At 45.4% G+C, this 14,762-nt stretch overlaps 2 protein-coding genes across 2 annotated transcripts; one reads left to right on the top strand and one right to left on the bottom strand.

The window, feature by feature from the left end:
* Window positions 1–2,174: 2,174 nt before the first annotated feature.
* Window positions 2,175–7,704, bottom strand: tgif1 (TGFB-induced factor homeobox 1). The gene is made up of 3 exons (XM_061093974.1): window positions 7,401–7,704; window positions 5,368–5,597; window positions 2,175–3,940 (listed from the first exon to the last, which is right to left on the bottom strand). Exons 1-3 carry the CDS (start codon window positions 7,522–7,524, stop codon window positions 3,233–3,235), a joined length of 1,062 nt encoding a protein of 353 aa, XP_060949957.1. The 5' UTR covers window positions 7,525–7,704; the 3' UTR covers window positions 2,175–3,232.
* A 3,492-nt stretch (window positions 7,705–11,196) lies between these two features.
* Window positions 11,197–13,109, top strand: LOC133027071 (OTU domain-containing protein 1). The gene has a single exon (XM_061094079.1). The coding sequence runs from the start codon at window positions 11,370–11,372 to the stop codon at window positions 12,651–12,653; it is 1,284 nt and encodes a 427-aa protein (XP_060950062.1). The 5' UTR covers window positions 11,197–11,369; the 3' UTR covers window positions 12,654–13,109.
* The last annotated feature ends 1,653 nt before the right edge of the window (window positions 13,110–14,762 follow it).

A 14,762-nucleotide genomic window follows, 5' to 3' on the forward strand; every position in this document is an offset into this window, starting at 1 on the left:
ACTACAGCAGGACTTTGGGTTGTTAGCCTGTATTGATCTGACAGAGTTTCGTGCCATTGGATAATTATAGATAAAGGTTATATCCCTGCTATTTGTCCCTATCGAACGCAGCCTGAAGATTTCATTGATTTGTTTGTGAAGGAACTCCAGTGATGAAGTAAACGTACAGTTGGATTTGTAATTTCCTTTACTTGGTACATTTTAGAGAGGGTGCATAAAAGGTATAGTTCAAACTTGAATGCCATATAATGTAGATGAAGATTTTTCTTCTTTTTTTTTTTTTTTACTTTGGAACTTGTATTTGAATTAAACTGTCCAATGATTTCATTTCTTATTTATGTTTTTATTATATTAACATATCAATATAACGCTCCTGGTATAGCAGGGGACTTAGAAACCAGAATGTTGGATTGTGGCTGAACTCTAAAGACACTCCAGCAAACCTGGCGACCCTGGAGCTCGTGATGTAGTTATAATAAAGAGGAAAAACATTCAAATAAACATTTGTACATACATGAATGTTTCCCTATGTAAATGTAAGCTAAAAAAAGAACCCAATCAAATGACATATTAAGCAGATATACATTTTGTAATTAATGTTATTACACTGTTGATGTTATGGCACGTGTATGAGCTCTTATCAGCATTAAAACATATATATATATATATCATTGCCATCATTTTGTTGTGTTGGTTTCTTTCCTGCCTCCACATGTGTTTTCGATTGGAATATAATTAAACAGATTACAGGCCGGAGTGGTGTGTTTTAAGGGCATTTCCCTTCCGCAGGGGCGGATCCCCATAATTAGACGGCACTTTTGGCCTCGGTTTAGCCTCAACGCTCCTGTACACGCAGCTTCTGGTGATTTGTCATTCACACATCAGTCAGGCTGAGGGGAGGCACACACTGACCTCAGCGGACAGAGTTTAGGGGCGGGTTAAAGGAGGGGGGGGAGTAGGTTTCAGCTTTGTGTAGGGCCTGACCCTGGGTCAGTTCATCCTGCACAGGGGCTACCACCATGGTGGGCTGCAACTGCCCACTGTGCGCCTGGAGGTCTGTTTAAACCTTATGGGTGATTACATCCTCCTGATTGGACCCGACCCCCCCCCCCACACATGACTCGTCACTTTAGACGGGCAGCATCTGACAAAAGGTGGAAAACTCAAAATGCATTCTGAACATTTGTTCTGACCAGCAGGGGAAATGCTTCAGTCTCTGAAAGTTGAAAACCAACTGTTCCCACCAGTGGAGGAAGAAGCGTTCACAACTCTTCCTACATAGAAACCTCAATTTGAATATATTAGAGTAGAAGTAAGTCTTGCATTAAACACATTCTAAAAATTATATTATATGCAAATGTTTTATTGACGAAAACATCATAAAAAGTCCACCCGTTTGTTATTATTGAAAATGCTATTCAGGAATTTGCCAGTTTGGGATCAATAAAGTAGATCTGTCTGTCTTTAAAGTTAATCACTTGACTGCTGTGATTGGTCAAGAGGGTGCTGATGCATGTATTTTATATACTATTTATTGAATCTGTAATAATACAACTTAATTATAAGTTAGAATAAATGTTTTTGAGTAAAATGTACAACATTTCCTAATTATGTATCAGTGGCATCAAATGAACATCCACAATTACAGTACTTGAGTGAAAAGACTCCATTTCATTCCAACTCTGGTCCCAACTGTGTATATCTAGCGCTAAAAGCAATTTTAATAGTAAAAAATAACAATTTCTATTCCTTGTAAATTGCTGCCTCAGCAAATACACACAACCCATCATATGGAGATGTGCAGAGAAGCTTTGGGACCAGAAGGGAAGCAGCTCGCTCAGTTCTGAGAATCCTTCCATCGACTCCACGGAGACGCAGGCGCACACAACCCTGCTGGCAAGAAACCGTTGACGTCTGCTGTTTGCCCGTGTTAATTTATGCAGGATTATGCTAATTGGAGGGAGCTGTTGTAAACCTCTCGCACACAGGAATGCCTCTGGATGCCTGTAGCGCCAGCCTATTCCCGTCCTGCTTCTGATCCTCCAGGGATAAATCTGGGATCTTCCCAAAGTTTGACAGGATTTACAGGAATAGAGCTTGTGTGGATGTGTGTCAGATTTCAGTGATCCGCTGTGAGGTCTAAAAAAGAAATAAAAAACTATCCGATTCTGAGATGTAGAAAAACAAAACTTTATTTGAATCCCATGTGACCCCTACTTGCCACAAACATTGCACAGTATGAAAAGAAATCACATCATTGGGCATCGTGTCACATTAACTATACAAATGGTCCTATTATACACGAAAATGGTTTTTTTTTGGTGATTTCAAAAAAGATGCTGCCTTTGTCCGGTTGTCAAACAGCAAATGCAGAAAAGACATCTGTAGTGTTTTAAATGCATCAGTCCACTGGCCGTCGTTTTTTCCTCGCTGAGTGATGGGATGAAGGTTCAGACTATGAACCTGCTACATTGGTCCTCTGAAACATCCCTCGGTGGAAATAAAGAGTAAAAAAAAAAAAAGCACTGACGTTTCTTTTTCCTTTTAAAAAGTAGCTAAAAGTAAAAAAAATTACAAAATCAAAACTATACTCATGAAAACACAGAACATTTACTACAGTAGTGAATACGTTTGTCCTAGACGCCGAGAGCAAAAGTATGTTTAAGACACTGAGATGACCTTCCTCTGCCTTTAGTGTGCAAACGAATGAGGCAGACCAATCGCAAACTGATCTCTGAAATGTGAAAACAGTCACAAAAAAAAAAAAACGTGTGGACGCGACCAATCCGTCCGACTGGTCCGTGAAACGAGTGGGGGGGTGGGTCGTGATTCTTTAGCTCTCTCTGCTCTCTCTCTCTCTACGATGATATACAGTATCATGGAAAGACATAAGACGGGCAGCATTTTTATCTGCTGACATTTTTGGTCCCTGTGTGCAAATAAGATACACATGTAGATACACACGCATGTATATGAAATGAATAAACGACGTACAGCCAAGGCACCTCAATACAGTCGGTTTCTTTTTTCAATAAAAAAAACAATCCTCATCAATTTGATTGGTATACCAAAAATAGAAATGATCAGGCTTTCCGTGTGGATTTGTTCGGTTGTTGCGTGCGGACGAGTCACTCGGACTCGGAGGAGTTCCATAGTCCAGACGCAAGAGTCAGTCTCCGTCACCGCCGCCTCCTCTTCCTCCTCACTCTTCCTCTTCGGTCACCCTCTCCCTTTAGGAGACCAGCTGTTTGGCCTGCAGCTCCATCTCTGCAGCTCGCTTCAGGGCCACGTCCACCAGGAGCTGGAAGCCGCTGAAGTCCTGTGTGAGGTCTGGTGGGGTGGGGGGCGGGGTGTTGAAGAGCCCGCTGCGGGGGCTCAGGTTGCCCTCCATGCCGCCGCCGCCGCTGCTGCCGAGGATGATGGTGGTGGTGGTGGTGCTGGTGGTGTGTGGCTGGCTGCCCAGACCCTCATCCTGGCACCTGAGCAGCGCCTGAGCGGTCTGCAGCAGCTCCGCCGCCCTGTCGCAGTTCATTCCGGGCGCCGAGGGCTGGCACGCCGTCGGGCTCGCCGTCGGGCTCGCCGCCTGCAGCGCCGCGCTCACAGTGGTGTGACAGATGACAGAGGGGCGGGTGGGCACGAGCCCGGGAGAGGGGCACGAGGAGGTGGGAGAGGGGAGGGAGGAGGGGGACGCCGCCTTCCTCAGGACGCCGGGCATGGCGTGTTCGAAGCTGGACGGGTGGAGGGCGCGTTTGTCGTAGCTCTCGTCCGCGGCGGCGGCGGCCGGGCTGCTGCTGTGCTTCGGGGACTGGGAGCTGTCGGAGAAGCTGTCGCCGGCCTTGCTGCCCTTCCTGGAGATGGTGAACTGGTTGGGGTCTTTGCCGTCTTTCCTCAGCATCTCTGGGAGGAGTCGCCGCCGAGCGTTGATGAACCAGTTGCACACCTGGAGAAAGACAGAGACACATGCTGAGTTATTGAAGGCCAATTTATGCTTTTACGTATTTTGTAAAACGGACAGATAAGACCGCCCTATCCGTCGTGAAACGCCCTCTCCGAGCGCCTCGGAGAGCTTTTCGTACACCTCTGATTTTTCTAACTTCTCCGTGTTTATGTCGGAGAGCCACGGACAGCTCTTGGCTGTGATTGGTCCGCGAACGACGTCATTTCTGTTCGACGTCATTTCCGGCCTAAAACGTCCTGCTCGGGAGTCCCTGCTGACTGTGTGTGGAAGCTGGGCTTGAAGCTAGCTGGGAGGGGAGCTAGCTAGCTACATGTAGCCTCAAGCAGATTCAAGCTGTGGAATCAGCAGCACAGTTCGGAAACAAGACCGGAGAACCGCTGCGCTAAGAAACGATAACATCAGCATCTTGACCCGCTGGGTGTCACTTTATTTAGTTCTGTTAGTTGCCATGGTTCAGTGTGTGGGAGGCAAGCTAACAGATGTAAACAGAGACAAATGGGGTAGGCTTCTCTGAGCTCGTCTTCCGTTGCGCCACCTATGGGTTTGGCGGTGAATTTTTTTCGACGTACAGTGGTCGGATTAGTAAAAATCAAAAAGACTCTTCGCCCTCCGTGGAGCCCTCTCCGAGAAGGGAGAACGTAGAAGCATACTGGAGCCTTTATTGAGGAAGCAGCAGCATGGCGTGGCTCGCTGACGTTCTGCCTTGCAATTTAAAGTCAAATCTGCGGGTACACTTATCACCAGGTGCAGTTTGCACCTGTGGTCTAAACGGAGGAACCACAAAGAAACACCAGCACCCACCACAGACGACATATTTCACACCATTAACGTTTCCTGTTTATCATTTCAGCTCTGCAGAAATGAAAACACCGACGCCTGAGATTTACACTAGATGATAATCACAGCTCGAGCCGGGAGAAGCTAAACATCCCGTCCACTCTGGATTTCTTAATCCTGTATTTTAAAACAGCTTCCAATGAAACTCCTCTCTTTGGTCAGAGCTGTAATCGTGGTCATCTGTCTTCTGGTCTCTGCCGTCCAGCAGGCTAGTCCTAACTGGCTCAGGAGGCTTGTAGCTCTAACTATGTAAATGACTCCGCATTGTTCCCAGACAGCTGGGATGGAAAGGGGCTGGAGGGAGGGAAATTCCTGTCCGAGCGCCTCAGCCAAGCCCACGACACACAGGGAGCGAGTTTACTCACTCACGCTGTCTCATGCACTTTAATGTTGCCACACGGAGCCGGCTGGGATGACCTTCAGTTCACTGTGTGTCATGTTTTGTTTGCCATCCGGGGCAGGAAATGATTCAATCAATCTGACACTTGCTTCCTTTGCACTTCTACAGTGATCTATTCACGCTCCAGGCAGTGAGGGCGTGTGCTAAATCTTTAATATCTGAGTGAGCATACCTGCAGTGTGGAGAGTTGAGTCTGCTTGGACAGGAGGGCTTTCTCCAGCTCCGAGGGGTACGCGTTGTAGCGGTGCTCATACAGCCAGTCCCTGAGGATCTGCACCGACTCCTTGGGCAGATTCCCTCGCCGCTTCCTCTTGCCGCTGCCCCCCGTGCTGGACGACAGGTCCAGGGGGGCGTCCACGCTGTCCTCGTCGTCCGTCTCGCTGCCCGACAGCATCACCAAACCTGCGCCGGCAGAGCCCGGGTGGAGAGGAGGGGTGTGTGAGAGCAGGACAAAAGGAGGATGGTGTGCCATGGTGTGTGTGTGTGCGTCAGTCGCCCGGCAAATCTGCCCACAGCCGCTTTTACCCCCAAACGCGAGCTGTCTGGGAGGCAGCTGATGTGTCAGAAGCAAGCTGTCAAGTTCAGCCATGTGATTCATATAAGGAGCGAGGGAGGGAGAGGAGGAGGAGGAGGGAGCCAGGGAGGGAGGGAGGGAGCCAGGGAGGGCGAGACGTCACAAAGGCTGGTCTGATGCTGTGTCAGTTATAAAACCTGCCTCGACAAATACGAGCCGGGTCGACCTCACAGGCAGCGAGCACACCTTGCATCGCTCCGAGTTCAGAGAACTACACCGGCCTGAACCATCCGGAGAGGGAGGAGGGGGGTTTGTTTTGAAGAAGAGACACATGGCAGATAATAAAAAAAAATTGCAACATTTCAAAAAAACCCTGTTTGATCATCATCAAACCAGATTCAGGGGAAACAAACAGCATCTAAAAAGCCAAACTATGATCAGATGTGAGTTTGCCTTCCTGCTGTTCTCAGCTGATTCTGATATTACGTGTCACAGACAATAAGGAGCTGAACTGACACCAGACATTCGATCTTCCCTCTGGAGAGAATGAAGAAACACAGGTTCTGGAAGATTATATATATATATACATTTTCCCCTGGTGAACAACACAACCAGCAGCAGTGCACTAACACAGGAGCCAATAAGGGAAACTGCAGAAACACTAAAATGAACGAAACCCCTGTGAGCAACTGAGCTGTGGGAAAGGAATAAGAAAGTTCCCAACAGGATGAGGTAATTACGTAGGCTGGAGTGGAGAGAGGCGGAGGGGAGGGGGGGAGGGGAGACCTGTTGCAAATCAGCGTCTCCAGACTAAACAAAAGAACCCAGGGGCTGCGTGCTTTCTTTGTGCGCAATTCCGCAAAGTTTCTACGCGTAAAACTGCGCGTTCCCCATCGAACCCAGTTCCTCGCCAATGTCACCAGCTCAGTGGTGGAGGCGGAAAGAAGAGTTTAAACCAGGAGAAGGGGACGTTTTGGGGGAGTTTGCACAACTTGTACGAGGGTTTTCTTTTGTGTGAGTGTGAGTGTGTGTGTGTGTGTGTGTGTGCGACCTGCACCACGAGGTCCGCGAATGTAACAAGGCAACTTCCCACAATGAGGTCAGGATGAACATTAGCCTACATTTGGATTTTTAACGCTGTTTTAAACCTTGTGCGTTCGAATGTTTCAACAACAAAAAAACAACACAATGCATCGTTTTCAATCGAAGACAATGTAACAAATCCTCCACTTCAACTTGTATCAACTTTTCCCTCGAAATATGGAAACAAATGTTGCATTCTTAGCTTCAAACTGAATAAAGAAAAGAAGCAGGAAGCTTTAAAGTAGGGCGCTCTGTTTTCTATGCCTGGGCTTTTTAAAGTTAACCTAATTACACGGTGACGCGGAGGAATAAAAACACGCATGGCGACGCCGCTGCGCTGTGTTGTGGTGTCAGAAAGTGGAACACACACACACACACACACACACAACAAAACCTACGTGGGAATAAACACGCAAAAAACCCGCAGCTTGGTGGACTTGTGACATCGCGCCAGCAGCACATGGCAGGAGAAAAGCGCCTGTCACGTCTGGGAAGGAAACAATGGGCTGCGTGGGTTTTGCTCGCCAAGGGGGAAGCGGCTCAATCCCGTCTATTTATAAACCATCTTTTTTTTTTTCTTCAATCTCGAAAAAAAAAGCATCTCTTACCCTTTTTCGTCTTCATGTCCACTTTTGTCCTCAAGCGCAGAAGGAAACAGTCTCCCGGGTTTGTCCTCTTGTCTCCGAACAAATCTCCCCACGGCGCGACTCCCGAGAGAAAATCCGTATTCATGAAAAACTCCTCTTCTTTCTTTCTTTCTTCCTTTCTTTTCTTTTTTTTCTGCCGTGCGTTTCCTCCGCTCTTTCTTCTCCTCCTGTTTGCAGACGTGAGGAGGAAGGAGGTGTTGTTTGAGGTGGAGGTGGTGGTGGAGAGAGAGAGAGAGAGAGGGGTGGGGGGGTCACCTGAGATCTCTCTGCGACTCAAAGCGCCTTTTTCCTCATTGACTGCGTGTTTGATCGTGGAAGTGGGTGACAGCTATCTTTGACAGCTGCGTGACTCAACGCACAGAGAGAGAGAGAGAGAGAGAGGGAGGGGAGGGATAGAGAGAGAGAGAGAGAGATCCTCCCACCGAGCGGGGAGAAATCTCTGACATCAGCAGGGTTTGTTCCACTGACATGGAACCCGAGCTGCTAATCTACGCCCCTGCTGCAGAAATAAATGAAACACAAACAACAACAACACGGTTACATTGTGGCGCTTTGATGTTTTTACGCGTGCATTCACAATATCGACAATATCAACAATAACAACAACAACAGGCTGCTGGCGGCACTGCGGACCTCGTGGTGTCATCCTCCAGATACAAATGATCACCGCGGTGAAAAATCACAACAACACCGCAACAGGACAACACATCTGTTACATTTTGCAGGAATTAGCTACATTGTTGCATCTTGTGGCTTTGATCTCCTTTCATGTTGCATTTTGGCGCATTTTGTGTCAGCGCTTTTCTTTATTTTTATCAATGCTCCAGCTCTGTATGTAGAATCACATCTGTGACGCTATTGTGCTTTAAATAAAAAAAACATACATCATTATAACGTTGTGTTTTGCCAATTAGAAGTCAATGTTATTATTATTATTATTATTACAAAGGCTGCACCTCTGCACACACTGACTGTCACATCGCTCATTCTGCTGTAGCACCACACTGGAGCACGTTCCCCTGATTCTATATTCATAATGTATCGTTTTTTAAAACATCATTATTTTAAGTGATAAGGCTCTAATCTATCACAAATAGTGCGAATTACACTATGCCCCCTGTGGAGGTGTGGAGCTCAGCTGGAGGTTAGTGCACCAGTCCAGGTTTGTGAAGACAACAGCTCGGTGAAGGAAGCGATCAATGCCTTCATTTGTATTCTGAGCGCAACCCTGCGACAGCTGCTGGAGCAACGTTTTTCTTTTCTTTTTTTTGAATGCATTTGTTCCCGGCAAGCGTTTGTTTCTCTTTTGCCTGAAGGTAAATGTCGCCTCCGGGTGTGCACATGTGGTACTGCAGTTTAAATAAACCAAACAGTGTGGTAGTTGCGTCCCCTCTAGTGGCCACACGCGATATTGCCGGTTTAATCTGTAGAAGGCCAATTTAGTTAGGGCTTTTCTCAAGAGAAATAGTTCCTTATAATATTTAATTCTGAAATGGGCTTAGCTTTATATACAGCTATAACCTTCATTTTATATTGAGCTGTATTTAATAATTTGTTATGACATTTCTCTCATAGCTGAGCTGACCTGTCCATCACTTTTCATTGTACCGTTGACCTTGTGTTAACTAAACATTTGACAAATAACGCTTTAATTTCTCATCCATTTGTAACAACCAGGTTTGATCAGCTTGTCTTGTGATAAAACAGGCAAATATTGAGCAAATATCTGTTGATGATCCCTGATAACAACCAACAGTTGGCGACTTAACATCCAGCTTGTTGAGGGGACCTTCAATACAAGGGATTTTCAACATGTTCTTAAGACACATGATAAAATCTTAAAGGATTACTATTTACAAACGTCACCAAAAGGCCTCATGTTGTTATATTTCAGTATAGGCAAGTGACAAAGTCAGTAGAAATTCAAATAGGCCACCAACCACAGAAGCTCTAAACTTTACACCGGGTCAGCCACAACATTGAAACCACCTGCCTGATGGGGGGTTTTCTGTGGTTTCCTGTGGCAACAGATCATTTGGGCCCAGAGGGCTTCGTGGTGAGGCCTCTACGAATGTGAAACCTCCCACAGATGCTCACTGAGGTCGGCGTGATCGCTGGTTCAGCAATGTTAGAGTAGGTGTGAGAGCAACCTCGAGGTAAATGACTGGGCCCGAGGTTTCCCAGCAGAGGACATCGCAGTAACAACAGGATCAATGTGTTTCACTTCACCTGTCAGTAGGTTTTCATGTCGCATCCGTGTATCATTTCTCATCATAACTTTATATATAGCCGCAGATGTAAAGTCTATTTTGAGTCATGGTGAAAACAGAAGCAGTTTGACCTTTTCACACCGGACAAGTTGAAACCGTCAGACAATGATTTAAAAATAGAGACGTGAGTAATTCAGGCATCTCAGCAGCCGCAGCCACAGCCTGGTGTTACCATCAAGTCAATATCAGCCAGTTCCAGTCTCCAGGCTGTGTGTTATCTGTCATAATGATGGTAATTATTATTTATTTCACCTAATTCTAAATAATAACTGAAATGTATGAATATAATATAAAAATATAATAAATACATATTTAGAAATGTATTTACTTTTTGTATGGTATGTATTTTATTCATTTTTATTTAATCTGGACCCTAAATCTGAATAATACATATACATTACATGATGAGCTGGGCCACAAAACAACTGCTTCTGTATCAAAAAAATTATGGGTTGACAATTTTTCCATAATTCACATATTCAAACCCACCACTGGGGTACATTTGTATTTTTTAATAAACTTCAAGAAAATATTTTATTTTGAAAGCCTTTCAACAGAAGCAGATTCTGTGTCATCCTGTCAGAATTGACTGTGTACAGACAATGTGCACAACGGAAGTTATGACATTCACCATCTTGTCCTATATTCTAAAATGTCCTTTCTGTTTCATTTGACTCTAAACCATAACTAAGTTTTTTGGGTCTTGTTTGTTTTTGATCTTATATTACTTACTGTACTAATTGCCTGTGTCCTGTCATATTTGATATTGTTTTGACTTTGTAAAGAACTTTGTTTTGAATAGTGCTGTATAAAAAAAAGTGTATTATTTATATTACTTAAGGGTTCAGTGGGCTGAACACCCCTCACCTCGGCCCCTCCCCTTCCAAACACGAAGGAGAACCTGTGGCATCCTTCACTTGCCATCAAAACTCAACAACAAAAAAAGTTGTTTAGTTTTCCCAGTCTTGGCCACTGTAAACAAACATAATTGACAATATCTGTAAAGATAAATATTTAGATGTATATATTTTATTTTCTATTTTAAATTTTTGATATTCTATTTCATTGTTATTCTATTTTATTCTTTTTTATTCTATTTTATACTATTTCTATTTTTATTTTATTTTTTTGGGTTGAAATTACTGAGCATTGCCCAAAGAGAGTGTGTGACCCAAGCATTTCATTGACAGTGACTACTTCATGTTATCTCTGTTCATTTGACAATAAAAATCTTGAATCTTGAATCTTGAGATGTAAATAAAAATATGCTCATTCTAAAAGGTAAAGAACAACAACAAGAATCTGTAGTGAAAACATCTCTAGGATTATTTTATTGTCAATTTCTGCCATTTGATCCCTTTCACCTGAGTCTTCCACACTGGACCTTTAACCCGTTTTATTGTGAAAGCCTTTGAACAGAAGCAGTGTGTGTGTGTCCTGTTGTGTGACTTGACAGTGAAAACACACACAGCAGCTCCTGTTTCAGTCCTGAAGGTCTAAATTTAGGGAGGACCCGGACTCCGGGTGACGCGAGGAGCCCGAAGTGTCCTCTGACAGGAACCAGGAGCATGGAAACCTTCCATACAACTCTGCTGTTGTTGATGACACGCCGCGTATTTTTAGCCCTTGTTGTCATCTCGGTATAAAGGCGTCGGTGAAGATGCAGCTGTACAACAGTGCGCTGACACACTACCCGAGGTCCTCTCGCAAACTCACCATAACTTTGACCGGAGCGAAGGACACCGAGACCCCGGCAGCAGCCCCCGAGCCCGACGAGCCTTCAGCGGCCAGCAGGGATCCAGAGAGAGGAAGAGCTCCTTCCGCAAACATGCCCGCCTACTCCTGCTTCCAGGCGTCCTCCATGAGGCCGATCTACTTCACGTCCACCGCCGAGATCCTGATCCGCAGACCCGACGGCTCGGAGAGGTCTGTGCCCGTCCATGTGACCCGGGAGAACAAGAGCAAGCCCCCCAGCTCCCAGCGGGGGGCCAGCATCCTCTGCAGGGACAGCGATGTGATGGTGGACTTGATGGATCAGCTGAGAAACGACACAGAGGGGATGTTCCCTGGCATGTTCTCCAGCAGCAGCACCTGTGGAGCCAGAATGGAGCAGTGTCCCAGTGAGGACGGTGTGGTTTCTGTGGCTGATGGTCCCACCAGAACCAACGGGTGGGCCTCCCCACAGGAAGCAGAGCCAGGAACATCCACAGCAGCTCAGCCTGGAGACCGAGGAGAGGAAGACCTCCATGATGTGAGCGTTGGCAAAGCAGGCCCGGGGTCAGAGGACAGACGGGCCTTCGAGCTCAGCGTCCTGCAGGAGTCTACTCCACCGAGAGGCCAAGAAGGAGGGGAGGTCAACGACAAGGTGACCCGGTACATGGCTGAGGTGGAGAGGCAGAACAAGTACCTCCAGGAGAGGAACAAATACAGGTACCAGATCATTCCAGATGGCAACTGTCTGTACAGAGCCGTGTGCAAGGCCACGTACGGGGACCAGACGAGACACAAGGAGCTCAGGGAGCAGACGGTGCACCACATCGCCGACCACCTGGACGAGTTCAACCCCATCATCGAAGGCGACGTGGGCGAGTTCCTCATCAACGCAGCACAGGACGGCGCCTGGGCCGGCTACCCCGAGCTGCTCGCCATGAGCCAGATGCTGAACGTCAGCGTCCACCTGACAACAGGGGGGAGCCTGGAGAGCCCCACCGTCTCCACCATGGTGCACTACCTCGGTGAGGAGGACACGTCCAAAGCGGCCTTCTGGCTGAGTTGGCTCAGCAACGGTCACTACGACGTCCTCCTGGACAGACGTGTGTCCAACCCGGAGTACGAGGACTGGTGCAGGCGCTCTCAGATGCAGAGGAAGAGAGACGAGGAACTGGCAAAGTCCATGGCAGCCTCCTTATCCAAAATGTACATTGAGCAAAATGGGGTTGCGTGAAAGAAACCTGCAGTAACTTTGATCCTGCCTAGTTTTACATACACTTAAAATGACTTTTATACGATTTATATTGTGAGAGAAAAGGAAGTGCAGTGCACATACTCTGGATTCTGTCAATGCCAACGCTGAGAGATTAGTGGAAGTTGTGATTCGTTGATGAAGTTGTGTTTTGAAAGTGTGCGAGCTTGTCCTTGATGGTGTGGATCATGCTAACATGAGTTAATACTGTTTCTGCACTTGTGCTGGGGAGTCTATAGTATTTATATTTATAGAACAGTTATTTTTCTATCTTGCCTTTGCTTGTGATGCCATCGCCAAAACCTTACAAGTACCGAGACACTCGTTTTGCATTCTCAGCTGCTCTCTTTTGCACAAAAGTCCTGTCAGGCTAGTTCGGAGAGTTTCACTTTTTTCAAGGGGTCTGTTTTTTTCTATGGTTACACTTCTTAAAAGACATCTGACAAAACATTTTCAAAATAAAGTTTGGAAGAAAACTGCACTTGCATTGTTTTCATTTGCTTCCCCTACATTCCCAGATGTCGTCACCATGACAACATCAGCTGTTATCCCGGGTTGGGTCGTGCGTAGCCAAAATGGAATCCGTCTATTAAGTTAGATCAAAGCAGAGATGAGGTCATGTGTGGGGCACTCGTCCTCCTCCACTCTGCTCCTCCTGCTGTCACAAAGGGAAAAGTGATGGAGTCTGTTGGATGCAGTGACCCTGGAGCCTGCAGCTTCCCTTCAGATCTCACTGCACAGCTCGTTGAATTCAGTGACTGAGGTCCAGGAGGACGAGGAGATTAGAAAGGACCTGTCCTGTGTCTCAGTAGAAAAGTCCCTGTAGTTAACACATTCATTCTGTTTTGGTTTCTGTCTTTTTTTACAAATATGTTTATTGAGCTTTTTATTATTGACATAACAACAATAAAACAACACTCAGTACAACATTGGTCTAGACAGTCTATACATACTTACAACTCACATTCTGCCAATCAGTGCAATGACAACACAATAAAGATAAAGAGCCTAAGGACAGCCAAGGACAACATTCGAGAGCACTGAAGCCACTGTAGAGCTGGAAAAGTGAAGATATGGAGTCCAAATGTTCATAAACTGTCCCTCTGAAGAGTGAAGCAGACAGGTCAGGTACTCAAGGGGAAAACATTCCATAATTATCTTGTGCCAGTTCGATTTAGTGGGGGGTTTGTCGCTTATCCAAGACAAAAAAATATTCTTCCTTGCTGCACATGTGATGATATTATACAGTCTGGCAGCGTTGGCATCCACAATAGTATCCTGACTGGTGTAACCCAGGATTAAGGAAAGAGGGTCCATGTGCAACACCACTGGTTTCTGTCTTTTATCAAATTAATGAGAGACGGTTTCACCAGGAGTTACTTTAGTAGTACTTTAATTTGTAAAGCACTTTTCAAAACAAAGCTGCAAAGTGCTTCACACATTTCAAACAGCATCAAAACAAGTGGAATCAATCAAACCAAACCAATTTATATACAAAGAATACATAAATAATGGAATAACCCCTCTAAACAGTGAAGATAGATATTAAAAGACATATTAGCAATAAGAGCGTGTGCTCAGGCCTCCATGAGGATTTTAAATATGTCACTGATTACTCATATAGACGGACTATATGTGTACAGTTTCACCTCTTGTTGTTGTATAATTACAGTTTTGTTCTTTATTTGTCATTTCACTTAATTTGTTCCACCAGATTTTTGAATCTTTGAGAAAAATATATATTTAAGAATTGTATTTTAAGGGATATTTACATATGCTAGTTACATAGATATGTATGGGTAAGTGCTAAATAGAAAAATTATAAAACATTGTGGTGTAAAGAGCACAGTCTACTATCTGTGTATCAAACTGTGTGAACTGTATTTTATTGACATATTTGTGCCCCTCCTCCTCCTCCTCCTCCTCCTCCTCCTCCTCCTCCTCCTTCTACACTCGCTTGGATTCAATATGAAAACATTGCACTGCTCTTCCATTAGGTGGCGTTGTAGCCCCCCATATACTCTTGAGCAACGTTACTGTATCATAAGAGAACTTTATATTTACTATTTTTTCTTTCTCCAATCTGATTCA

This window comes from Limanda limanda, chromosome 20 (genome assembly GCF_963576545.1).
Source record: "Limanda limanda chromosome 20, fLimLim1.1, whole genome shotgun sequence".
In the NCBI taxonomy this organism is placed as follows: Eukaryota; Metazoa; Chordata; class Actinopteri; order Pleuronectiformes; family Pleuronectidae; genus Limanda; species Limanda limanda.

Excerpts from the sequence above, each read along its gene's own strand:
- tgif1 (XM_061093974.1), bottom strand. The coding sequence starts at position 7,524 with ATGAATACGGATTTTCTCTCGGGAGTCGCGCCGTGGGGAGATTTGTTC. Across the intron at positions 5,598-7,400 it reads GGACATGAAGACGAAAAAGG|GTTTGGTGATGCTGTCGGGC; the intron begins GTAAGAGATGCT and ends CTGCCGGCGCAG. Across the intron at positions 3,941-5,367 it reads CTCAACTCTCCACACTGCAG|GTGTGCAACTGGTTCATCAA; the intron begins GTATGCTCACTC and ends GTCTTTCTCCAG.
- LOC133027071 (XM_061094079.1), top strand. The coding sequence starts at position 11,370 with ATGCAGCTGTACAACAGTGCGCTGACACACTACCCGAGGTCCTCTCGC.